General features: G+C 42.5%; 2 protein-coding genes across 3 annotated transcripts; one reads left to right on the forward strand and one right to left on the reverse strand.

The window, feature by feature from the left end:
* Nucleotides 1-1,516: 1,516 nt before the first annotated feature.
* Nucleotides 1,517-15,505, forward strand: HAL (histidine ammonia-lyase). The gene is made up of 20 exons (XM_081878249.1): nucleotides 1,517-1,835; nucleotides 2,751-2,811; nucleotides 2,972-2,999; nucleotides 3,440-3,514; nucleotides 3,762-3,834; nucleotides 3,982-4,048; nucleotides 4,257-4,294; nucleotides 4,373-4,498; nucleotides 5,170-5,309; nucleotides 6,678-6,725; nucleotides 7,650-7,797; nucleotides 8,544-8,639; nucleotides 9,238-9,296; nucleotides 9,539-9,619; nucleotides 10,369-10,434; nucleotides 10,528-10,693; nucleotides 11,747-11,881; nucleotides 13,419-13,527; nucleotides 13,644-13,713; nucleotides 15,221-15,505. Exons 1-20 carry the CDS (start codon nucleotides 1,589-1,591, stop codon nucleotides 15,377-15,379), a joined length of 1,992 nt encoding a protein of 663 aa, XP_081734375.1. The 5' UTR covers nucleotides 1,517-1,588; the 3' UTR covers nucleotides 15,380-15,505.
* AMDHD1 (amidohydrolase domain containing 1) lies at nucleotides 15,436-26,537 on the reverse strand. Of its 2 annotated transcripts, XM_081878307.1 has the most exons (9): nucleotides 26,275-26,525; nucleotides 25,381-25,487; nucleotides 23,494-23,558; nucleotides 22,368-22,645; nucleotides 20,964-21,189; nucleotides 19,452-19,576; nucleotides 18,947-19,040; nucleotides 18,095-18,255; nucleotides 15,436-16,687 (listed from the first exon to the last, which is right to left on the reverse strand). In XM_081878307.1, exons 1-9 carry the CDS (start codon nucleotides 26,409-26,411, stop codon nucleotides 16,582-16,584), a joined length of 1,299 nt encoding a protein of 432 aa, XP_081734433.1. In that variant the 5' UTR covers nucleotides 26,412-26,525; the 3' UTR covers nucleotides 15,436-16,581. The 2 variants fall into 2 exon arrangements, with proteins under 2 accessions (XP_081734433.1, XP_081734434.1); XM_081878308.1 differs by lacking the exon at nucleotides 18,095-18,255 and having other exon boundaries at nucleotides 26,275-26,537.
* Between the last annotated feature and the right edge of the window lie 375 nt (nucleotides 26,538-26,912).

A 26,912-nucleotide genomic window follows, 5' to 3' on the forward strand; every position in this document is an offset into this window, starting at 1 on the left:
GGGGTTGCAGTAGCTCATAGAAGTAATAAATTGTAGATCACACTTCTGCAGCTTGTCCCATCTTCTTGATAACAGTGTGCAGTGGCATGTATGGTTTGCTAAACAAGCTGACTGCTATAAGTGGTGCCAAAGGCTGAGAATCATGAGATGTGTCCAAGGGTAGCATCTGCTACTGGGGACATAAGTAGTTGGGGATGGAACAGCAGAGAGCAGACTGGAGTCCTTGAGGCTATTACATTTGTCGCTTTGTGATGAAAAGTGGAGTGCTGGCATGCAGTCTCTTCCACTTTCAAACTAGTAATGTGCATAGCATGTATGAAAGACACCCACCAGCTCTGACTTTGATGGTGTATAATGACATTCTCGTGCTCACTGACTTCTTTCTGGTGCGCATGCAGAACCCAGCTCAAGTGCTGCCATTTTATGTATTGATTTTTGAGATTTTTGGCCTTGCCAGATGGTTCTGCAGAACCTTCAGCATGGCTTATAACAAGCATGGTAAACCTTTCACCATTGCTTTTGCCTAGCTGGAGTGTGTCCTTGAACTATGATAATTCCTCTTGCTCAGGTAGATTGAGAGGTGTGTGTGTGTGTGTGTGTGTGAGAGAGAGAGAGAGAGAGAGAGAGAAGAGACTTAAATGCAGCCTGCTCTGCAAGGGCAGATATATTTGCCCACTATTGTCAATGTAGCCCCCTGAAGACTTCCTCTAAAGTGGGGGGGCGGGAGGGGGGGATAACTCTTAAGCTCAAATAATGATCCACATCCCTGACTTGCAGTCTATGAATAAAAACAATAAAGTGCAGTGGTACCTTGGTATGCATACGTCTTGGTTTGCATACGTTTTGGATTACAAACACATCAAACCTGGAAGTACATGTCCCAGTTTGCAACCTTTTTTTGGATTACAACCTTTTTTTGGTGGGGGGGGGATTGTGAACAAAAAATTTTTGGAGGCTCCATTGGCGAAACAACCTGTTTCAGTTTACAAACTGACCTCCGGAACGGATTATAGTTGTAAACCAAGGTGCCACTGTAATGGATAAAGGCAGTAGAGCCATATTGGCTTTAGGAAAGCAGCATAAAATGGTCAACTGCTGCTTAAATAAATAACAATTTTTTGGAAGGGTCCATGGGTCAGGTTCAACCGTGCACCCTGCCCCCAATGAAAAAACATCTGAAGCATCCTTCCTAAAACTGAAAACTGCTTGTTTGCCGAACTTATCAGGAGATGAAGTTCTATAGTGAACTTAGTAGGGCAAGGTTGGAGTATGGATGTGGGAGTGTGCTGAGTCCGGAATAAATGCCAATGTGTACATAGCTTTGGATTCGTCTTTTCCCGTTTCCTCATTGCTTTGTTGTGATAGGGGTGTGTCACCCGTGTGTGTGTGTGTGTGATTTGATACTTGGCTTAAATACACATGCTTGTTTGCAGAGTGAGGGGACTTTTGGGTGGGTGTGTAGCTTTTTGGCCTTTTCTGATTGGGACAGTGGAATTCAGTCAGGTGGCATGTGCTGCAGATTGCACACCTATGCGGTGCTCACACCGACCCTCCGCAGTGGAGGGACAAGCCCAGGCGGAGGACAAGCATGCCAAGGTACACGGTGCATGTCCGAGGGGAATGGCTTGCCGTGCCGTGCCGAAGTGGCGCAAGCACAGTGAGGTGGCTGGGGAAAGAAGCCGTGAGGCGTTACATGAAAAACAAGCCTGACAATGGAGGCTTTGGTTCTGTGGAAGAAGTACAATTCTACGTTCGCCGTTGCAAAGGCCTTGGATTGCTGGATCAGGACGATACTTTGGAAGATGCCCTCGAGGACAATGAATTTGTGGAAGTTGGTAAGTAAGCGGAAGACAAGTTGCAATGTTTGCACATATTAAGGAGAAGTTCATAAAGGGAAACACTTGGCAGGAAACAATGAAAATGTTTTGATATTGTGATGGGAAGTCTCTCCAAATACCATAAATGTCTGGCGGGGACTAGCATGCATTTTAAGCGTGCAGTATTTCAAGCCAGTTATTTTCACAAGGGTTGCTTAGAGCACTGTTTCCATTTTCCATGTTGGTAGGCTGAAAGAAAACTCCACATGTATCCAGATATACATTGGACTTAAACTGGGGTGTCTTCTGCATCTCATTAACTGTAACATCCCAGACTTTGACTACAGCAAATAGAGGAAGAAAAGAAGCAATTGCTTCTATTTTGTGCTGTGGTATTCCTCCTCGTTTCCAACTCTCTGCCATATGTAAATTAGTTGATAGGGTCTTTGAAGCAGTAGCTTGTGGGTCTTTTGGCTTCTGCTGTAAAGCATCAGACACCCCCACTGATATGGATCATATAGTAGATTGATCACATCCAGGCCTCATTGATATGTTGCTTACATACTGGAGTTGCTGGTTGGAAATCAGAAGTGCAAAGAGACTCAGGAAGCTGCCTCACACCAAGTCGGACACTTGGCTCATCTTGTCTACACTGACCAGCAGTTACTCTTTGAAGTGTCTGGCAGTTCCCAGTCCTACTCAGAGATGTCAGGGATTAAACCAGAGACCCTTTGGCATGTAGAGCAGATGGTTTCCCAGAGTACCACTGAGCCACAGCTTCTCATGTGAGAAAATGGAATAAAGGTGTTTAGGAGCAATTCCAAATGCTTAGCAAAATACACTTCTGATTACAGGGATAGCCTGTGAAAGCATAACTACACTGGCCACAGAATAAACAAAATGTCATTGATGGTTGTCTCTCTTTCCTTTCAGTGATACAAGGAGATGTAATGTCCCCAGACTTCATTCCATCACAGCCTGAGGGTGTTCATTTGTATCCTTGTTAAAAATGTGGTGGTGTCTATTGTTTTTCTGAGGCCTCATAGGTCGAGGGTGCTTAGTTTTTGCATGTTGTCTCCCCTATACCCACAAATGTGGACTGAAATCTAAATGATCTTGTATTACATTATATATTTTCCTATGCTGTGATTCAGATATAGTAAATATCGAGAACCAGAACAGGTATGGAGCAAGAGTAACTTATGAAGAACTGGTGTTTGAATAATGTCTTTCCCTCTCCTTAATTCTCCTCCCTATGTGCTAAGTTCTAAGTCTGCTATATATACTATGCTAAATGCTATGTGCCTGTACTCCTATTTAACACAGTGGGATTTGCTTCTGAGAAAACATTAACAGGCTTGTGCTGCACAATAAATAGTAACGAAATAGAACTAAAAAAAAAAAAATCAGTTCTGTAATGCAACATACAACATAGTCACAGATTTTTGAAGTGCTGAAAAATATTAACTGCAATAGTTCTTTTAAACACTTATATGAAAATGTGATATTCCCACTGTAGCAACACTGACTCTACAGAGACATACTGTGTCCACATAGCACAACTGGTTATTTACGCTTATCCATGGCATATTCTCTTATACTAATGCTGTTCTTTTATACAGTATATTTATTTAGATGGGAACCATTTGACAACACAGGATTTAGTCAATTTAGGAAAGGGGCTGTATAAGATTAAGGTGAGTACTGGAAAGATTATAACTCTAAAATACCCAGGTGTGGAATTTAGATGATTTTAGACCCTGGACCTTTGACCCACTTCCTGTTTTAGCCAGCCCTGTTATATCTGGGGGCCCTTCTGCATGTTTTCCTGAGTGGGGCCCTAGACCTCTGCCCAAATGTCCTACAGTGACAGCACCGCTGTAGATACTTTATTTGCACTTTAGCTCGAAATAAATATATATATAAAGGCAATTTTATTTCTAGTTAACCCCTGAAGCTGAAACTAAAGTCAGAGAATCAAGAGATGTTATTGAAAGTATTCTAAAGGAACAGAGAGGTAACCATTAATTACTTAATTTTTTTAAATTGGGTGTGAGCAGTTGGGAATACTGCAATATATGTAAAAGTGATTGCATATATTCAAATACAATTTTTTTATTTAAAATATGCAAGTAAAGCATTTGTTTTATCATTCTTCTTTCAGTTGTCTATGGAATTACTACAGGTTTTGGGAAGTTTGCACGAACTGTTATTCCAAACAGCAAGCTATGGTATGTCTCTTTTTTAAATTTACAAAAGAAACCTATAGAAAATGCAGCAAACAGATTCTAACATGTTTTATTTAGTGAGGTTACTTTCCATTGGGTAAAAGTTCTGTCTACAATTTTATTTGTTCAGTTTTTGCAAGAAATTTAAAACTTTGCCTGCAGTTGGAACTAATTGTATTGTGTTCTTTCTTTCTCTCTCTCTCTCTCTGAGGGAACTTCAAGTGAATTTGGTTCGGTCACATTCTGCAGGTAAGGAAGAGCAGATCTTCCAGATGCTTTCCTACAATTTATTATAGGCTATACTGAGGTGGTTGTTTATCCTTGCAGGTGTTGGGAAGCCTTTGATTCCAGAGAGATCTCGTATGCTCTTAGCTCTAAGGATCAATGTCTTAGCAAAAGGATACAGTGGAATATCACTGGAAACTCTTCATCAAGTCATTGAAGCATTTAATGGTAATGTAATCTGTGCTATGCCACATTTTTGCAGGGTTTAGCTTTCAGTGCAATAGGCATAATTTTGAAAGGGGATGAAGCTCCCATCAAAAAACCAATTTTGTCTCTTTGTGCCAAAAAATGCAGCAACTTTCCCATTTCTACCTAGAACTGTGCAAAGAGAGGCGGTGACATACTGCGCCTTGCAGTTTAACCTGCACCTGAAGCTTCTAAAGAAAGCTTGATTTCAGATTATACTTTCCAAGAGAGGCAAGGCCTATGCAATGTGTTGTGGATTGTCTCCTTGAAAGGGGCAGTACCATTTGGGATATTGGTGGTCAATAGAATGTTGTAGCTATGAAAGGCAATGGGCAAGTTTGGTTTGCATCAGTGGCGTAGCGTGGGGGGTGCAGGGGGGGCCGGCCGCACTGGGCGCAACATCTGGGGGGGGGCGCGCTCGCGCTCGCACTCGCAGCTCTCTGCCCCTACCTGGCTCCACGGGTTAGGGGGTGCAAATTACTTGCCTTGACCCGGGTGCTGACAGCCCACGCTACGCCACTGGTTTGCATAAGGCACTCCTTCTGGTCACTGGGAGTAAAACTCACTGCTAAATTTCAAGGGGCAGGGTGAATTCTGGTATGTGCATTTCTGTAACCAAGGTCTGCTTCTCCCTCACCCTCTTGTTCTTATAGCATCCTGCCTGCCCTACATTCCTGAGCAAGGGACTGTTGGAGCCAGTGGAGACTTAGCCCCTCTTTCCCATCTTGCACTGGGACTCATAGGAGAAGGGAAGATGTGGTCTCCAAAGAGTGGATGGGCTGATGCAAAATATGTAAGAGACAATGCTCTGCTGGTTCCTTTTGGTTTGCTGAAGCATTCGTGAGAATGGTGGAAGGTGAAGAGGGGTGTTTCGTTCTGATGCTTTGCGGATTAATGATTTGTAATAAATTTAGGCTTCTTATAATGCAATCCTATAAGTAAATGTAGGGTCTCAGTCCTAGATTTTAATGGGGAAGAGTTACTGACCAATTATAACAGATGTGCAAGAGGGAGACATATGAGGGCTTTGTGTCACAAACTGAATGTTCAGAACTTATTTTTAATGTGTGCTTGAGTGGCACGCGACCATCCACACACTGTCCTCTGCCCCGCCCCCCGCGTCCCACAAAGTCTTAGAGCTTTCATAGATTGTCCACTTTTTCTTTGATGGAATGTTTCTAAGTTGTATTTTCTGCCCTCTCCCTTCAACCGCTACTCCCCACTTTCAACTTACTTTCTTCTATTCTGGGTGTGTGCAATGGTATTTCTGTACCTGTGTACCTTTTAATTCCACCCCCTCCCAAAGAAAGAGTGCAAGAGGAAAAATTTGATTGGGATTGCATCCAGTCTCTTGGCATTCTAAGTCTAACGTTACTGATCAGTATGTATGGAGAACTACAAGTTGAAGAACTGGAAAAAGACAGCAGTAGAAATAATCTATCCTGAATGTCTTGCTGGCTTTGCAGCACGATGGGAGTGGCAAGGTGCCCTTCTGTTGTTCAGTGATAGTGCCTGAGTGCTGCTCATGATTTTCTGGTAGCACGAGCAAATGATGCTGCACAATGTCTACCATGGTTTTAATATAGATGTCGTAACCCATAGACAAAGCAAAGGATTTGTGTATTCTTAGCATGCAAATGCTGGAACTTTTCTGAAGCCAAAATGTTCTGCCAGCAAAGGATCTGTTAACTTCAAATGGTTTCAAGTGATGAACATAAATGAATTCTGACAGCAACTGTGGTAATGTTTCCTTATAAGCATGTCCCACAGATTTAACTGGGACTCACTGCCAAGTGAGCATGCACAGAATTGCAGCTCAGAAGGAAACACGGGGTCATGTTTTGAATTAATATTTATGCTGATAAGGCGATATAGGGAGAGGCTTCCTAAAACAAATATGTTGTTTCCAGCGCAAACTAGAGGAACTGCTTGAGGCTGAAAGGGCATGTTAAAAGAATGCAGAAGTGGGATTCCATGTATGGAACTGAAACTACTACTAATTTAAACCATTAGTTTTTTAAAAATTATGGGTGTTGAAACATCCTTGAAGCCACTTCTTCAATTCTGCTCGGGCATCTTCCTTCTCAGTAGAGTAGTTAAAAATATTTACAGGGTAACAAAAGATAAGCCCAATAAGTTTGTTACTGATACTGTTTTACAGGTGCTGGAAGCTCATGGACTGAAACCAATTACACTGAAGCCCAAAGAGGTAATAAAATGAATAGAATCTCAGCAATGGTCCGGTAGGCAGAAGCATGTACTATGTAGCTAGACCATGTCATACGTACCCTCCAATATTCTGCTGATTAAAATTGGGATGCACATTTTTTAGTGCCAAACGCACATGCGAGCCGGCTGGGGCTTCCCCGCCCCAGCCCCCTGTCTCCGTTACCAGTAGCAGCTCCTTCAGCAAGCCCCGAAGTGGCTGCTCCCCCTCCCCATTGCCATGCCTGTCTTTGTCTTCTCCTCCATCAGTGGTGGTGGCCTGGCCTGCACCACCAGCAGCTCCCTCTCTCCCCCACCCCATGGGCTCCAGCTCAGCCGCCTCCTTTTGCGTGAAAGATATGAATCTTTCAGTGTCAAACTTTCATGGGAGCCAGCTGACTCTCAAGAGAGAGCAGCACCAAAAACGGGACATTATGGGATCTAATCAGAAGCCAGGGTGGCTTCTATAATTCCAGGATGTCCCAGTCAAATCGGGATGCCTTGACAGGTATCGTAATGGCGAAGGGAGCGTTTCTTATTCGCACTGTTCCTTAGAAGGCACTTTTACGGTGAAGCGGCTTTAAGTCAGGAGAAGCTTTTTCACTCCAGTGGCCACAATTGTGGGCAGGGCCAGAGCAATGGATGTCAAGTTCATAAACTCCAAATGTCCCTATTTTCCAGGGGCTGTGCCAGAATTACGAAAGCAATCCCAGCTTCTCATTTGATCCCGGAATAATAATAACAATAATTTATTATTTGTACCCTGCCCATCTGGCTGGGTTTCCCCAGCCACTCTGGGCGGCTTCCATAGAAACAAAAAATGTCCCTATATCCCCCCAGCCGTTGCCTGTGAAGGGAGAGGGGGGAAATGCACGTGTCTTTATACAGAGACAGCCACTGAACATTAATACTTTCTGTTTCTTTGAAGGGCCTGGCTCTTATAAACGGGACACAAATGATTACTTCTCTAGGATGTGAAGCAGTTGAAAGGGCCAGTGCAATTGCTAGACAAGCTGACATAGTGGCTGCCCTCACACTAGAAGTTTTGAAGGGCACAACAAGAGCCTTTGATACTGGTTGGTATTGCATTTTCTGAGGTAACTTTTACAGAACATACTTAAATCTGGGGCTTTGGATATTTGCTTTGTCGCATCTCCCACATTTCTGTGACGATGTGATTCTGATCTTCACAGTGCCAGCAGAATTGTGGCCATAGGAACTACCAACGTCATTGCTTTTAGTGTCTGCTATGCCCTATGGAAAACGGTTTAAGTGATCTATACTGCTTTAAAGCCCAGTCATATATACTAAGCTCCAACATCTCATTCTCCCAAGTATTGATTCTTAAGTAGCCAAAATGGTGTCATCCACACATAATAGCCAGGTACCAGTAGGCTTAGGAGAACCACAAAGTTTGCAAAACCACCCAAAACAATGTAAGCGAGGGAGACTGAGCATGCTCAGTGTCACTGAATGTTAGCTGATATGGGATGAGAGGCAATGGAATGGAATATACTGGAAAGGGCATGGCTGGCTAGAATCCTGGCCAGAATCACTCCACACTGTAGCATTTGTTGCAGATGCTACTTGCACTACATATCTTGCAGATCATATCTCTTTAAAGGAACAGGGAAATGCTGTTAATGTATTAAATGGCTTTTTAAGGGTTTTATCGTATGAATTTAAAATTTTGCTGTATATTTCACGTAACTATAGTCCCAGGCTTAAAACACCTGTCCAAGTGTTGCTTGCAAGACTGTCCTTAATTTGAAGAGAAGGGATAAGTGTTATGCTGTAACTCTCTGTCTTTATTTTAAAACAGATATTCATGCACTGCGACCACATCGAGGGCAGATAGAGGTGGCTTTTCGATTCAGGTCACTTTTAGATTCTGATCACCATCCTTCTGAAATAGCAGGTGAATGGCCATTTTGGGTGATACCTACTTGGCATATTCGCTTAGAAAAGAAGCTGGGACAATCTGATAATTTCAACTCGGTTTATTTTTAAAATGCTGTATCTAGCCCTCAAAAGTATGTAAGAAAAAATAATTAAGTCCTGGGTATAATTTGCTAAAGGCCAAGAATCCTAAGGAATGTCTCTTCTTCAGCTGGGTAATTGTTTCAGCCCCATCCACAGAGTTTTCAGCACTGGTTCAGTCACCAGAAAGGCTTTCCTTGAATTTTGCTCCCCCGTTTCTTACTAAAAAATCCCAGATATTAAAAAAATATGCAATTGTTCATTAAATATATCCAACTGTCAGACTTCAGCCTGACAATATGCAAATCTTATTTCATTTTCTTTTTTAAATCTTGTTGTAAAACGTTTAAAACAGAATACACTATAAGCTACAAAAGTGGAAGCAGATCATAACATTTCACATTATCCAAGCATGTGATACTCTAGGGCAAATCTCATATTTTGACTTGGCGCTAGAGAGGTTTAGTATTAAAATACTAACCTTGCTATGTTTTCCTCTTCTTAAAATAATAAGTTTTCATTTTGCTGTGTTGCAGAATCCCATCGATTTTGTGATAGAGTACAAGATGCATACACACTGCGTTGCTGCCCTCAGGTAAAGCTGAATGTAAACTTGGTTTTGACACGTGTAGCCAGGAACTCAATTATCACTTCCACATGTAAAGAAAATGGTTCAAATCTACCAGTGAGCTGAATTCTATTCTTGTTAACAAAAGTTGGAACCGTGGAAGGCAAAGCTTGGAGGTCCCAGGAGCAGGACAGAAATAAAACTAGGTATTTAAAACAGTAATTTACAAAGATGCAAGATATGTGGCTAATATCTGAAATTTCTTTTAGGTTCATGGCGTTGCGAATGACACGATAGCATTTGTCAAGGACATAATCACCACAGAACTCAACAGCGCAACAGACAATCCTGTATCTTTTTCGTATAATTCTGCTGCCTGAGTCAAGTTTATGTTTTGCATGGTTCCCCATGGCTTTCAGTGTTTCTGTAGGAGCTGTCAGACAAAAGTGATTCTGCATACTTGTGCATTTAGGTTGTAAGTTTTAAACCGTATTGTTCTTAACTTACCTGAGGCCTATCATCTTTAAAGCCCTAACCTAAACAGCTTAGGACAAACAAAATAAAAAAATTATTTCCAGTACTAGTTTGTTACTAGTACAGTATGAGCTTTCGTGTGCATGCACACTTCCTCAGATACATAGGCTACCTACCTGTAGCTTAGGACAAGGATACCTTAAGGACCATCTCTTCCCATATGAGCCTATTTGCTCCTTATGATCTACTAAGAGGTCTTCTCTATAACCTATTAGTATTGGAGTGCAATTGGCAGGATTGTGGGAGACTGTGCGGCCACACCTAGCCTTTGGAACTCCCTGCCTCAAGAGGCTTATATCAGCTCCCTCTCTGGTCTTCCACTGTCCCATATGAACACCTTGTAGTTTGGTGGTCCAGATGAAAAATAAAGTATTTTGTTGACCCTCTGGAAATATATATATTCTTTATCATACATTATTGGTTTAAAAACATGTTTAAACATGTGCCTTTTTTGTAATGGAAAAGTAGAATAGAAATAATTCTAACAAATTCAATAATAAATGAATAACTTGGGCTTTGCTATGGCCAACCTCACTACTGTTGAAGCCTTAATGTGTTCCTTAAGATGGTTTTTGCTGAGAGGAAGGAGACAATTTCTGGAGGAAATTTCCATGGTGAATACCCTGCCAAGGTAGTTAACAACATTCTCCCCCCCTTTTTTTTTTTACTTTTTACAGTTTAGGGCTTTAAAAACCATCACTAAAAACCAATATATATCTTTCAGGCTCTGGACTATCTTGCAATTGGGGTCCATGAACTTGCTGCGATTAGCGAAAGGAGGATCGAACGGCTCTGCAACCCCTCCCTCAGTGAGTTGCCGCCATTTTTAGTCACAGAAGGAGGTCTGAACTCTGGATTCATGATTGCACACTGCACAGCAGCATCCTTGGGTGAGTACAAAATGGCTGAAGGGGCTGCCAGAGGGATTGAATACAATGACCTCTCAATATCCCAGAGTTAATCTGCTGCTCTGACCAGTCTTCTTGCATTTCCCTCTCAGGTATTTGAGTCTTGGGCTATGTACACATGACAATTACACTTGGTGTGTGTCTCCTAATTCCTAGATCCAGCATGAATTCAATTGCTGGAATAGCCAGGCCATTTCTAGAATGCCAAGGCATTTAAATAAATCACATGCAACCAGTACGTTACAAGAAACTACAGGATAGCTCTAGATATTCCCTAATGTCCTGAGTACGCTGATTCAAAACTTAATGGAGGGAGTGCACTGGAGCCAGAGTTAACAGTAATGTGTACATGGCCCATCTCTGGTTTAAATCTCTTCTCTGCCCATTTATTCTCTTAATTCACAGTCTTGGCCTTTCTCCCATTGGCAGCACAAGGATACCTTGCAGGGCTGCTGTAAGCATTACTGTGATAAATATTGCTGAGATAATGTATAGGAAGCTTTGAACAGGTAAAAAGAACCCTGTTAGGTCTGACCCAGAAGCTCATCTGATCCAGGCAGATGCTTATGGGAAGCACAAATACAGGGCTTGTGTTTGTGTTCCTCCCCTGTTGTCTTTCTCCTTGGCAGTGTGAGCACTTTTGGAGTGTCCTCTATATTGGGGGGAAAGAAGGTTTATGGGTGCTATATATTGATATTACGCTGCTGATCTGCACAGAGTACTGTTACAAAAGCGTTTTTGGGTTCCTCATTTCCCTTGCTGACGGCTGCTCAAAGTGGGGCATTGTTTACATCAAGCGTAGTCAACCCTTTTCTACCTACCGCCCACTAATGCATCTTTCTTGATGGTAAAATTTCCTTACCACCCACCAGTGCTCAATGGAAGGAGGATTCAGCTTGTGCCGTAGAACCCCCTACCGCCCACCTAGAATCCTGAAACGCCCACTAGTGGGCAGTAGGGACCAGGTTGACAACCATTGCTTTACATGGTGGTTTGCCTCAGAGGCTACCATTTATTCAAACTGGACTTTTGCAGTTTCCGAGAACAAAGCCTTGTGCCACCCGTCTTCTGTGGATACTCTTTCGACCAGTGCCGCTACAGAAGACCACGTGTCCATGGGAGGATGGGCTGCGAGAAAAGCACTCAAAGTCATTGAGCACGTTGAACAAGGTAAAGTCATAGGCACAACTGGATATTAACAGTGGTCACATCTACGCCACACACTGAAAGCATAGAGCTTCCCTCAAAGAATCCTGGGAACTGCGGTTTGTTAAGGGTGCTGGGAATTGTAGCTCTGTGGCAGATAAACTACAGTTCCCAGGATTGTTTAGGAGAACCCATGTGCTTTAAATATGTTTTAAATGTATAGTGTGGATGTGACCAGTGTTTCATACCACCTTAAGCACACTGACTTGGATGTAAGCTTCATGGAAATCAATGGGAATTGCTTGCATTTAAAAAATACATTTGACTGGATTTCACACTTATACATACATATATATATATATAGCAATTTATATATAAAAAACCCCTGTAGAAATGAGATGAAGATGATAATAAGTAGGAGCAAATATAAATTATAAAGAACAAATGATTTCAGAAAACGTTACAGAGGAACTGCTGTGGACTGTCAATAACAAGACATAATACTAAGAACTGCCTGCATTATTTCATGCCAAAGTGTTTAGGGTCAGAATAGCAAGAGACTTAATGCAGACCTCAAAACTATTTAAGAGATCAGAAAAGGCCCTGCAGTACAACAGAGTGGAGCAGCCTCCCTCAGTTGGCTTCTTGAGGGGAAGATAGATGAACGCAGGAATTGGTGTCAGTGCTGCTACATGTATTTTTAAACTAAGTGTGGGGCTCTAGCGGATTTGGGCTTCATTCAGGCAACAAAATTTCTTAGACTGACACTGTAAGAGATCCTGGTTCATTGTGCTTCATTGCATAGATCAGTGGTTTTCAACCAGTGTGTTGTGGCACCCTAGGGTACCGTGGGCAACACGGGCCTCTGTCCCTCTTTCCTTCCCTCCCTCCTTTGATGCTCTCTTGTGTCTCTGCCTCCCAAAGGCTTGCACAGCTGTTTGTTGCAGCAGCCCTGGCTACAAGCTCCGCAGGTGAATGGTGCCTCTGGGGCTGGCCAGGTTGCCAGGAGCTGAGGCGGCTCAAAGTAAGCAAGCAGGCAGGCAGGCGAGGGAGCCCAGCCCAGCCAGTCCACCAGCCCTTGCTGTTGGGAATGGGCAGACGAGTCCTAGGTCCCTGTGGCAGTAAGGCAAACTAATCTGACTTCTGAATTTAGGAAATCCAAGCCACAGGGAGAAGTTAATTCTTCTGCCTTTGATGCAGAACCTCACCTCCACCTTGGCATCACAATTCCTCTTTCCAAGGCTTCAAGTCCTGACTGCTTTTCATGTCATGCCTTTGTGTTGTGTGTGTGTATAATTGTTCACATGTGCATATATATCTGCACAGAGTGCCACAATATTAACACACTCCATAGGAAAGTAGGTTTAAGTTTCTTTAGTCTTTTACTTGCATCGAAATTCATAGAACCATTTCAAATATAAGATTCTGCATTTCATATATCCAAATGTGCCCATTTGATTGTGAGCACTAGTCCCAAGATCTCATCCTCATCTGTTTACATCGAACGTTTTAAAAATGACCAGAATTTGCCATGGTTTTTTATGTTGCTTTTGTTTACTAGTATTGGCTGTAGAACTCCTTGCGGCATGCCAGGGCATTGAGTTTCTACGCCCCCTGAGAACTACGACCCCATTGGAAAAAGTCTATGACCTTGTGCGCTCTGTTGTCAGGTATGTCAAACAAACACTTGCCCAGAGACGGTAACTTCTGAGAACATTGGCCAAACATTAACCACTTACCACCACTACTAGCAGATTTAGAAGTTGTTCAATTTGTCTCCTTTCAGGCCTTGGATGAAAGATCGCTTCATGGCCCCAGACATTGAGGCAGCTCACAGACTGCTTGTGGATCAGAAGGCAAGTGTTGATATTGGCAGCTAATGGAGTCTGATGAGGAGACTCCATGATTTTTAAAAGTTTCTCTGTGTGTTTGGCTACTAGCTACATAATATGTGCCCTCAGGCTTATGATTTATTCCGACATTCTATGAGGAAGGAAAACAATCTTGTACCAAGAAGACTTAATTTGCTATCTAGGAAAACAGGTTGGAGGAAACCATATCTTTGACACTTGTTCAGCACCACAAGTCTACCACCAAACATTTGAGTGATTGGGGTTAGAGAAGTAAATCTTATCATAAAGTGAAAGACGGATTGTAGCTGGGCAAGCGAACCATGTTTATTTATTCCGAATATTTCTTTCCCACTATTCAAAGCAGCTCACAATCAAAGAAACTGAAAGCATGCAATAAATACACAATACAATAAATAATTAGAAGAACAATAAAGCCAAATATTAAGACCAGAGCCAGGTCAGATTAAAACAGCATCTAAAAAGCCTGGAAAAATAATTCACCTGGCAACAAAAATAACAAAGCTTGAATTCACGTGATTGGGGGAGAATCTTCCAAAAACAGGGCAGGGTGGGAGGCAGAGGTGATTAAAAAGGACCAATCAAAGGTCACCACCAATCTCACTGATGATGGCAAAGGGACTCAAAGAAGGACCTCTTAGGAAGTTTAACATCTGGGCAGGTTCATGTGGGAGCAAAGGGCCCTAAGACACAAAGGGCTTTAGAGGTCAAAGCCAACACTTCAAATTGTGCTTCTTAGTGGACTAGAAGCCTGCGCAGTTGTGTTACAAATGGCAAGTCATATTCTGTATGTCTGGCCATAGACCACATGGAATCCATAGCTGAATTAACATGCATGTCTGCAGGAGGCTTGAGCTTCTGACAGGAAGTTCATAATAAAGAAATGAGAATCTTGTTTTGGTCATTCTGTGTTGAGTGTCTTTTATTGTTCAAAAAGAACATGTTGCACGTGCTCCATCTGGCTAGTATACATTTTTCAAAGTCATCCCTCAGCATACCTGAGTCCCTGACAGTCTTCTAAGGCCAAGTACAGCCTCTGGATATATTTTTTCTCAAGTATTAGTTCCAGCATGTGAGAAGGGGGTGGGTGGAAATGATAGCAGCCTCCTGTGCTGTGTTTGGCATTTGTTTGCTAAAGTGGGCCCACCATAAAATGCAGCTCCCTCTTCCCCTCCCTCCCTCACTTATAGAGCCGGTTTTGTGTTTCCTTGTAGAGAGTGATGGAATGGAGTATGAAGGCAATGTACATTGGACACACATCAGTCCTCTTCAGAAACCACCATCTGGGCATGCCCACAGGGCCTACTTTGTCCAGATGTTTGCACTGTATATTTCTACTGAAAGTAGTTTTTTTGCTAACTTGCACCAATGGTTTTTAAGTATATGATTAGGATCATGTATGAGAAATGTTGTCTGCCAATATTTTGGTCCAAAATCTAAGTCTTTGCCTTTTGCTTCTGACACCACTTTCTTTCTCTCTTCCTACCTGTAGGTTTGGGAAGTAGCTGAACCATACATTGAAAAATACAGAAGGGAGCACCTTCCTGAGTCCAGGCCAATCTCCCCTACTGCCTTTTCATTAGCAGCAAGTGAAAATGCCTCACGCTGTCGCCACCAACATCATCATAGCGACTCAGAAGAATTTGATTAAGAGTAAATGCTATCAGAAACGAACCTCAGTACTTCAGTTGATAGCAAAATCCTGTGTTTTCAATAACTCCCGTATTCTGTACTTTATGCCAAAGGCCAAAAAATAAAGATTCCAAAGCCGAAAATATTTGTGGGCATTGAGAAAGTGCCATATCAGTTTGAATGATTTCACAATGGCTGAACTTTGTACAAAAACAAGGTGAATGTTAAATTTATCTGTAGCAAATGGGTGGGTGCGACAAAACCTGTGCAGATGTGACTCATTTTGTGAGTTATCCACACTAACATCAAGCTATAATTTAGCCAACTAAAATTAGCTAGCTTTTTTTAAATTTATAACAACAATAAATCTAATGTTGCAATCATTACAGAGACTCCTCCTCCTCCTTATTGCATTTATATCTCACCTTTTTCTCCAAGGAGCATAAGGTAAGTTAGGCTGGGAGTCAGTGACTGGCCCACGGTCACCCAGTGAACTTCATGGCCAAGTAAGGATTTAAACCCTGGCCTTCCAGATCCTAGTCAGACACTGATGACTATACCATACCAGCTTTGGTCTCTTACAAAAAAAATTAAAAAGCCAATGTGCTGATTCCTGGGCCATATAAATGTTGCTTTGTGAAGTCATCTCTATAAACGACATATCATGTTGTGGAGAGGAGGTTGCTACTCAAAGGAAACACACGTTCATAAACCACCTTAGGTAGATGGAAGTAGCTGGGTAGTTATTCAAGTCCAACCCACTGCGTAAATGTTATCTGTGAACTCCCTGCAGTCATCGGGGCCTGCTTGTGGGCTTTCCAAAGGCACCTGCCTGACCACTGTGAGAACAGGACGCTGGACTAGATGTAGCAGAACTCTTCTCATGTTCTTAACTCTGGTTGTGAAAAATTATGAGGTGTATGTAGGCACACTGCAATGCAGAGCTTTGATTTCTTTATACAAGAGGACCTTCATTAATGGAAAAAAAAACCAGAGTTGTTTGTTTGCATACATGTAGGTTTATTTTCTAGCGGACCATAAAACTACCAAGCAGATGAACATGGCCTAGTGTTCCTCATGCGAATACAAACGAACCAGTGAAATTCTGAGCTTTGACCGGTAAGGAAGTATGATCTTATAGTTGTGAGTCCCTGCCGATTATCATCCTGTGTTTGCCTCAGAGAGTCTTGCAACTGCTGTATTTCTTCCTTCTGGAATTCCTCAGTAGCCCAGAACACTGTCGTTTTTATAAACAACTTTTCCTTTAACAATTACGTATTCAATCAGTTCTTTATGGCCGCCAAACTGGTAAATCAGGTGTTCCCATCTAAAGATTTTTAAAAGGTTACAATCATATTTTAGAAAAACAACAACAATCTCTCATGTGCATAGGACTAAAATATAAAGCATGATAGATAAGCTGCATGTTCAAAGTAAATAAACAATGCAGACAGAATAGCGTCAAACCAGCCTCCTTGCCCATTTAGCCCTAGGTGCACAATAGGAATTTTTGTTGTTTCATATAGCAGAGCTATATGCTATTATCAATTAAACTTGATAACTTAAAACTGACACACAGTAGTATCTTTTATAGCAGGGGTAGGAAACTGGATCTAGCTAGTGGGATGGATCCCTAATTCCTCACTCCCCATAGGCAAACTTTGACAGGTGGGTGGGACTGCTCACTTAGACAATCACCAGGCAGCATAATGACATCAGGTGACTGACACATGCAGAAGTTCAAAGGAGCTCAATCACTGTAACTGTTGATTGGCAGTTACAGGGAGCCCCTTTGAAGTCAGTTTGGGTTCCAACTACTTCCTCCAAACAAAGCAATTTTACCTCTGCAGTGGAAGAAATGCTCCATTTGGAGGAAGCAGTTTGAATCAAAACAGTTTCTTCTAAATTGAGATAGTAAGTCCCTCAGCTGCACTGCAGAGTTCTCCACAAGGGTTACATGGCAGTGATCATCAGCACTAACAGGGAGCCAAGCTTGCAGAAAGAATAATTGGGAGCTCACATTAAGCTCCTGGTGGTTCTTTTGTAACTGCCCCATACGTAACCTCACCTTCGACATCAGGAATGTGGCAGGAGGACTGTTTTAAAGCATATAGTTTTAACATAACATGTTGAGTGATTAATAGAAAGCAGGAGCCAATTGCTATCTATTCATATGCCTGTTTTGTAAAGACATTGTGAATGTTTGTAGTCATTTATTTATATGCTGCCTTTTGGGGGCACAGCCTACTCAAGGTGGCTCATGGTATATAAAAAAGCACAATAAACACAAATCTAAAATTGACAAGCGTATCAACATTAAAATATACTTGAAAATATAGATCAGTTTAAATAAATAACAAAAACTGATGGTATGTTTAGTTCACAACAATATATGATATGAAATTTGGGCTCTGGCATGGTGCCAGAAAATTGTTACCTGAACAATTCAATGTTTATTTTTAAAGAACAACTTTCAACTGACATGGCTGTAAGGCAGACTGAAAAAAGTCTGAACTGGGGGTTTAAAAGCATATAAAAGTATGACCTTTTTTTAAAGGATTAAGGTTTCCCTTTATGTCTGGTCAATATGTTCTGTATTGGGAGAAGACTCAAATACTGCACTTGGATTGAGTAATTATTGCTCATCATAATGCATTTAATTTATTCCGAATGTTAGATTCTCATTCCAACTTATGCAGAGCATTAGGCCTTTAAGAGCTATTTGCATCCTCACCTTGGTGAGTTGATGATAATGAGGTCTCCTTGCTTGCCAGTTTCTATGGAGCCATGCATGTGCGATTTCCCAAGAGCATAAGCTGCATTGATGGTGGCAGCAGCTAAAGCCTCTTTCATGGACATGTTCATGTTTACACAGGCCAGGTGCATAACCATGAGCTAGTAAGAGAGAGGTAGTTAAGCCTGAAGTCACACATAGGTGCACAGAAACCAACAGTCTGTCAGCCATTGGAATTGCCATCTGAAAGCCTGAGTTCACTGTGACAGGTAAAATTAATTTAACTGTAACACTCTTCAGCTGTTCTAACTGCAGGTGGGGCTGTGGAGACAAACTCACTAGCACCCTGTTGTCTTCTGTGATCTGGAGATCAAACTCCATGGACTTTTGAGAATCCTGATTCCCCAAGGTTTTAAAAATGAGTGGGGGGACTTCACAAGCACAGAAGGCCTCTGTTGCAGACAGTTGCCCTCTACAAGTTGACAAATGAATGGAAAGGTGATGCGTATGTCTGTGTGGAATAAGTATGCTTGTTTCTGCTGTCCGTAGTTCATGCCTGAATAGGGCTCATGTCTGCAAGAAAGACAGGGCTTATCTGTGCTGAAAGCCAATATCCTGCTTGATAACCATCGGCTCCAAGCAGAAGCTGCTTTTCAATGGCCAGAGTTCATGTGTGAATTCAATAGTGTGTGTATTTAAATTCATGTGGTCTGCTCAACTGTCCTGCTAGTACAGAAAATTAAATAGGATTCCCAAGGAATCAAGGCAGTAATCAATACTCCAAGCCTGACGCTCAAACTGACAGAAGAAAATTAACATTAATTTTGCGTCTGCTCTAAAGAAACATCTTACCATGGAACAGCAATAAGCATTTGGGTTAAAATCACTGCCAAGAGCGACAATCACCCCTTCTTTTAACATTTTTCTAGCTTGAGGCTGCTTTAATCTGCAAAGTAAAAAAAAAAATGGTTCCTACCATTTGAATTGCAATGTAGAATGCAGCAAACCACTTCAGCAATATTATATGATTTTATCAGAATCCAGGAGAGGGAGATATGAAGAGAGAGAGATGAGACTCTAGGTTTCTCCATTGGCTCTGTTAAGAGACCAGCTCCATTAGGCTCCTCCCTAAATTGTCACTCATAAGCAGCTATTCCATCAGGAGGGAGAGAGATTGAACTGCAAAGCATCTCCATCGGCTCTATTAAAAGACCGGCAACATTTTGCAGCCTTGGAGGATCGCTCTTAACAGCAGTTGTTCAGTGGATGCATTCTTTCAAAAGATACATATTTTCCCAAAGGCATAGTAAATGACAGTAAAATACAGCCTAGCAATACATATTAGAATTATGATTACCTCAGTATATAGGCAGTGGTTGGTAACAGAATAGCTGCACACTTCGCCTGGGCCATTGCAGCAATACCTTCATCACTGATTTCTTCTAGATGACTGACAGCCTGAGCTCCTAGCTCAGCTCCAAGCTAAACAGATGCCAAGGCAAAGTTTGAATTAAAAGTCAGTCACATAAGAACCTCCATTATCCGTAAGGCTGCACACACAATAACCTGTTTATATAGCACAAAAATGCAGTTCTCCTCAACCCAGAATCATTTATGCTCAGCTTCAACTTGCTGCTTTCAATCTAGGCTGAAGTGGGCTTAATGCAGCAGTGTAACCAGAGCCCTGCTACTCGCACCAGACAGAATGGAAAGGAGGATTGGGGGGGGGGGAATCTATTTGCTACACCAGCCCGGGCAGCAAAGAAGCTTGGATCATGCCCTGTACCATCATGTGACAGCAGCAGGCCTGGCTCAGGATCCAGCAGATCCTGTGCTGGCTCAGCACAGCCCCTTCACTGCCCTGAAACACCCCATTACTGCCAGTAGCAGCTTCCACCTGCCTGGGCAGGAGCATTGAGGCATTTATAAATGCTACAGCTCCCCTCCCAGTGGGAACAGGCAAGACTGGGAAGAGGGACAACTATGACACTTCAAATCCCCTCCAGCATCGGGTTTGTTCATCCTGTCTCGACAGAGTGGCTGGGGCAACCCAGTAAGGTGGACCAGGTACAAATAGCAAAATTAATAATAATAATAATAATAATAATAATGAAAAATACTACAGAAATATTAGAAGTTATAAATGCATTGTAATCACCACAGGTGAAACAAATGTACCCTATGAAAGATATTAAAGACACAAACATTAACTATTAAAATGTGTATGTGTATCTAGCAATGTTATCACTAATGAAAGAGTTCATCAGATGCTCCTCTTTTTATTTTACATCACAAGGAAAAGATAAGCAAAGTCAATGTTTGAATGGATGTAAAAAGCAAAGGTCAGAAAGTCCATCTCGCTAACTCCATCAACCTCACATTTTCTTTTAACTTTACTGCAGAAACAAAGAACTGTGCTGTGGTGCTTCCAATACGCTAAGCCCAAATCAGAATTCGTGTAAGATTTTTCGTTCAGTGAAGACGACCACCTTGGCTGTGAGTGCTGGAAGACCTGTTTCCTGCCTTGCAGGTCTTTTTCCGCCTGGCCTGGGTGGGCAGGGCCCTGACTGACTCCAGCTACAAAAGCTGAGGTTGCCGAACATATTCTTGGGGTGGGGTGTTGTTGGTTTTTGGGAGTTGTTGCTGTTGGGGTGAGGGTTTTTTGTATCTTTATTTTAAATTTTGTTGTGATTTGTGTAGTAATTATTCAATTTGGTTGTGTGTGTTTTTAACGTTTTCTTTATTGTTTATTACTATTTCGGTTATGTTGTGGTATGTATTTTTCATGTTGTAAGCTGCCTAGGGCATAGTTTGAGCTGTGGAAAGGTGACATACAAATAAAATTATGTAATATAATCAATATAAGTACCTCAGCGCTTTTCATTGGATGCAGTTCATCCCCATGGAAGTTGATCTGTAACCCTAAATCTTTCCCAGCCTGAAGAATTCTTCGGGTCGAAGGCAGATCAAAGACTCCCTTCTCACAGAAAACATCTATATTGTCAATATGAATTTCACCATTAAGCTCCAGTTGCTTCAATTTAGGAAGGTGGATGCTAACAATGTCATCTGTGGCTTCAATGGCACTTTTCCCCCTATTCAACAGACAATGCAGCAAAAACCAGATTAAATTTTCATGTGGCCTGCAAAAGTTCTGGGGTGGTCTCACTGTTTCACAACCAGTGCATACCCCATATAAAAATCCTTTAAATTTTTATGTCGCAAATGTTCTAATTTATTTTTGTCCTGCTTTTGTTGCGCTGTAGCCCCTCTGGATAGCAATAATGTGGGAAACCACTGAAGCACAAACTAAAGCAGAATAAACCCATGACTAATGCACTATTATGATGCTAAGAATATGATGCAGGATACACCCACATAAAACACCAATCTGGAGGAGGAGCAGACTCTGGCCCTTTGGGGATAACTTAGTTGTTTAAAGCGCCATCCCTCTGGCCAGAAATTCGGGGCTACTTTCTGGTGGACTCCCTATATGGCTGGGCTTGTGAGCTACCCTGGGTGGCATTTGGTTCTTCACGTTCAGCAGAAACTGCACCTGAGGGCCCAGGCTTTGTCTCCACAGGCCCTGATGCTATGGAAGGTTGTTCCACAGGTTCCTGCCTGCCAGATTCTATGTCAGAGATCTCACAATCTCTAGCAGCAGGCTGAGAGCCCTGAACCTGGTCTGGCCCCTCAGCAGAAAGCACTACAGGCTCTGTGTCCTGGTCACTGCTGGGTTCCAGGGCCATGACAAGAGCCCTTGTATATCTGCTTCCTTCTCTCGTGATTGTATGAGAGCTCTGCGATTTCCCCAACTGTGAGAAATAGCTGGACTGGGGCAAGGATTTATTCCCCCCTTAACCAATATCTTTCTCTTTTAAGTCAAATTATTCAAGATTCCCTTTCTATGTTCCGGCTGATTTTAAAAGAGGTTAGGGTAACACTGCAAACACAAGTGGTGCCTTAAACTTCCTCTCGCTGTGTTCTCCTCCATCACATCTGAATTAAATAATAATAATTATTCTCCCTCAGATGCTTTACAGGAAATGTCAGGCACACCTCAGGCTTTCCACCCTCCCTCAGTCTTCATTATGCTTGAATACTCTCTTGGGGCTCTTCCACATATCACTCTAATAGTAGATGGCAAACAGAAACGCTGCAAGAATTAGGTATGTTCTGTTTTGCACAAGAACTGTTCAATGCGTGACCCAATTAATCTTCAATTGTGTTCTAGCACAGCGCTTAAAATGACAAGACAGAATAGGTACATTACTTAGGAACAGAATGAGCTCCGCAGTAAGTAGAGGAAATGCCTATGTCCAACTCCCGCCGAGCCCGTTCAATCACTCTCAGCATCTTAACTTCCATTTCCAGATTTAACCCATATCCACTTTTGCATTCGACCAAAGTGGAGCCTGCTCTGAGCATGCGTAGCAGCCGGTGTCTGAAACTGCTGAAGAGCTCATCTTCTAAGGCATTCCGAGTGTGCTCCACGGTGAAATGTATCCCTCCTCCTGCTTGATGAATATCCATATAGGAAGCTCCTGCCAACTTTAAAACAAAGTTATCTGTTAAACGTGTGTTAATGGGCAAACTATACCCCTCATGCAATGAAATCCCAGAAGTGCGATGGCTCTCCAAAAGTGCCCTGGTAGCGGAAGGATCACAGCTCATTGGCAGAACAGTTGCTTTGAATGCAGAAGTTTCCAGGTTGAATCCCTAGCATCTCTTGGTAGAGACAGCCCTTTCTGAAACCATGGAGAAACAATGATGGTCACATTAGACACTACTGAGCTAAATGAGCCAATGGTCTGGTTCTGCGTAAGGCAGATTCCTTCCTATGATCTTATTAGAGATCAATTTGCATCCGAGAAGGGGCTGGAATGAAGGTATTTGTGCCTTTTACAGAAGAGACATAAATAAATAAATAAATAAATAAATAAATAAATAAATAAATAATTTATTATTTATACGCCGCCCATCTGGCTGAGTTTCCCCAGCCACTCTGGGCGGCTCCCAATTGAGTGTTAAAAACAATACAGCATTAAATATTAAAAACTTCCCTAAACAGGGCTGCCTTCAAATAGGATAGCTGCTTATTTCCTTGACATCTGATGGGAGGACGTTCCACAGGGCGGGCGCCACTACCGAGAAGGCCCTCTGTCTGGTTCCCTGTAACCTCACTTCTCACAATGAGGGAACCGCCAGAAGGCCCTCGGCGCTGGATCTCAGTGTCCAGCTGAACGATGTGGGTGGAGATGCTCCTTCAGGTATACAGGACCAAGGCCGTTTAGGGCTTTAAAGCTCAGCACCAACACTTTATGGAAACTTTAATCTACAGTAAAGGAAGGTAGACGCAGGTAAAAGAAATCCTTTGCAATTACAGTATGTAGGTTTACCTTCATCGCAAACTCATGGACTCTGTCACCAGCCCATACAGGATGTGTGTGTGCATCTACCAGACCTGTTTTTTTTAAAAAACACAGCAAACAAACACAGCAAACTGCACAATCTCAGACATATCCACTAGGAAACAAAATCAGGAAACATTAGCAGTTAATAATTTTATCTATGTGCCCTCGGAAAAACATTATCAAAAGGCATGATCCTTCAGTATATAAAATGCTATTATGAGCCAGTGTGGTATAGTGGTTAGAGCACTGGACTAGGTCCTGGGAGACCAGGGTTCAAATTCCCAGTCAGACATAAAGCTCACTGGGTCGTTCACCATCCCTCTGGCTAACATACATCACAGGGTTGTTGTGATGATGATGAAAAAAAGAAGTGTGCCACTTTCTGCTTTGCTGGCTGCTTCATCGTATTGGGCTGGCTACCGAGAGAAACCCAGACGTAGACAAGATGAAACCTGAAATCAGATTCAGCAGGACTCTTCATGTTATGTACTGAGTTGAATAGGATCCAAACTGCAGCAGTCTGATTGGTCCTAGAACAATAGGATCCAAAATGCAGCCGTCTGATTGGTCCTAGAACAATAGGATCCAGAATGCAGCAGTCTGATTGGTCCTAGAACAATGCAACAGTATGATTGGTTGGCAGGAACCACCCAATCAGGCTCCAGATAGAAGTGAATCCACAACCTGATTGGCTTACAGTAGAATGCCGGAATTAGCCAATCATGTGCAGCCCATTGTGTAAGTAATGTATATAAAGCAGATACTTTGAGGGGACTTTCATTCATTCCTCCTCACCACTATGAGCTGAATAAAGAGCATGAAATCACTTTGCGACTCTGAGTATATTTCATTTCACATACTCTTTCTCTCGGGATTTCCTGGGATTTTGACTGGAATGCTTCCAGATGGGAGCTTGGTCTTTTATTTTATGTCATTGACCCTGCGCCTTCAAAAGCTGCCTGAAATACAAACATTGAGCAACAGACATTTTCTCCACCCTTCACTTCCAAAAGGAAAAAAGAAAAAAAAGCATCAGATGCTTAATTTCTGCATGCCGTACTGCTGTTGACATGCACCAAAGCGGGATCAGGATCTGCTAAACTGCACCTTTCCTGCAAGAAACTCAGCAAAGCATATGAAGCCCCTTCCCCTTTATCTTCACATCAACCCTGTGAGGTAGGTTAGGCTGGGAGAGACTGTGAGGCAGCAGCTGAAGGTCATCCTGAAAGATTTGTGGCTGTAATTGCAAAAAGTGCCCCAAAACTTGTTTGAGGGAATGGAGATGTTCCCCTAAAAATCTCAATAACTTTGACCCCCCCCCCAAAGCTCATTTTTCACTTTGGGGAATATGGCACCCTTATGTTAGGCACTAACTTGCACTGACTTTTTGATAAGATATGGTGACTGACAACCTTATTTCTAAACGGAGCTTTGCTTAAACTTCAGTGGCTAGTTGTACTGATTCAGGATACCCATTACTAGCAAATTATGTGGGGCTGTCCCATTGTCCATGCTAGATCAAACAGTACTTTGGAAAGAAGTAGGGTCATAGACTTAAGTCTCTCAAAATCCAGGCTAATGGCTGTGTACACACCATATGTTTAAAGCACACCCCTCCCACAAAGAATCATGGGAAGTGTAGTTTATCACACAGAGCTATAGTACACAGTCAATACTTATTTTCTTCAGAAACTACCCAGCTCCTTGTCCTCACTTGTGTGCTAAGGTAGCCCAGAGGGGGAGCCATCACATTTTATTCCAAAGGAAAATAATTCAGAGGATGTTAGACTACCTGAAGCTGACAATTTCTGCCTATGTAAATATTGCATATTTCTGCTTGGTGTGTTGAACTCTGAAATATTAGACACCAACCTGGTAAGATGCATTTTCCTGAACAATCAATGACTTTTTCAAAAGATGCTCCTGAAAATTGCTTGCGAATGGCTCTTGAGTCGCCCACAGCCTTTATACAACCATCTCTGAAAATAAACCGACCAAAACGCTTACCATTACTTTCAAAGCAGGTGAGACAGAATTACTTTTTATACCCCGATCTAAAACTTCTTTTCTGAAGCAAATGTGCTTAAAACCTAAACCAATGTCTTCTTTAGTAAGTTATTTAGCTAGCATCATTGTTGGATTCTTCAGTGTAGACAGGAAATTAAAATTCATTAACTGTCACATTGTTACTGGCCCAAAGTAACTAACTACTTAGTTCAGGGGTCAGCAACCTTTTTCAACCATGTGGTGGGCCGGACTATATTTTTTTTGGGGGGGGGAATGAACGAATTCCTATGCCCCACAAATAACCCAGAGATGCATAAATAAAAGCACACATTCTATTCATGTAAAAACACCACGCAGGACCCACAAATAACCCAGAGATGCATTTAAAATAAATGGACACATTCTACTCATGTAAAAACATGCTGATTCCTGGACTGTCTGTGGGCCGGATTGAGAAGGTGATTGGGCCGCATCCAGCCACCGGGCCTTAGGTTGCCTACCCCTGACTTAGTTCATCGGCTATAAAAAAGTTAATCGTTTTTTGTAATTCAAAAGCCTAAGTTTTGGTCAGCTGGTGACTGTCAGGAGACAGAAAATAATTTTATTTTTTCTGTAAAAACTTCATTTATTTTCCTGTCCTTAGAGAAGGTCAGTACAAAAACAAACAGAAACCTTCCCATTGGAGAGAGATTCTGCTGGAGAGACTCCCCCACCCCACCCCCAGCAAGCAACACACCCCCTCCCGGGAGATTCACTTACTTGCCAATCACCACGCTGCCCTTTTCCAGCACGGCCAGATGTTGCATGCCAGCTTCCAGGAGGTATTTCTCACCTTTGGTGCAGACAAGCACCAGCTGTTGGGCACCTTCAAGCAGGAGCTTATACTCACCAGCCATGTTGCTCTTTCCAGACAGATACAAAAGAGCTTGGGAAGTCCGGGACTGGCCCAGACAGCGTCAACAGGGCAGAGAGAACGCTCACGAGTTTTCCAGGGCAAGGTCTTTCTCTTTGCTCCTGGAATCGTCATCATTTCTCTTAGTTGGCAGTTTTCATCCACAACAAGCAAACACACACGGGGTGGGGGGTGGGCTTGGACTGTACAGAATTCAAAATGAGGTGGTGCAATCCTGAGGTGGTTATAGAGAACGGACCCCTAACTATTTCAATTGCAGGTAGGGGAATCTCATTTTTAATGCTCCCCAATAGTCCAAATGATGCTTTGGACTCCCATCAACTGCAGCCAGAATGGCAAATGACAAAGGATGATGCAAATACCAAAAACATCCCAGTGGCGACCAGGCATCAGCTTGGTGGAGGCTCCAATAAGGCCCAGCTGCAGTGGCGTAGCGTGGGGGGTGCAGGGGGGCCTGGCCGCACCGGGCGCAACATCTGGGGGT

This window comes from Podarcis erhardii (assembly GCF_964252035.2).
Source record: "Podarcis erhardii genome assembly, chromosome: 10".
Lineage (NCBI taxonomy): Eukaryota > Metazoa > Chordata > Lepidosauria > Squamata > Lacertidae > Podarcis > Podarcis erhardii.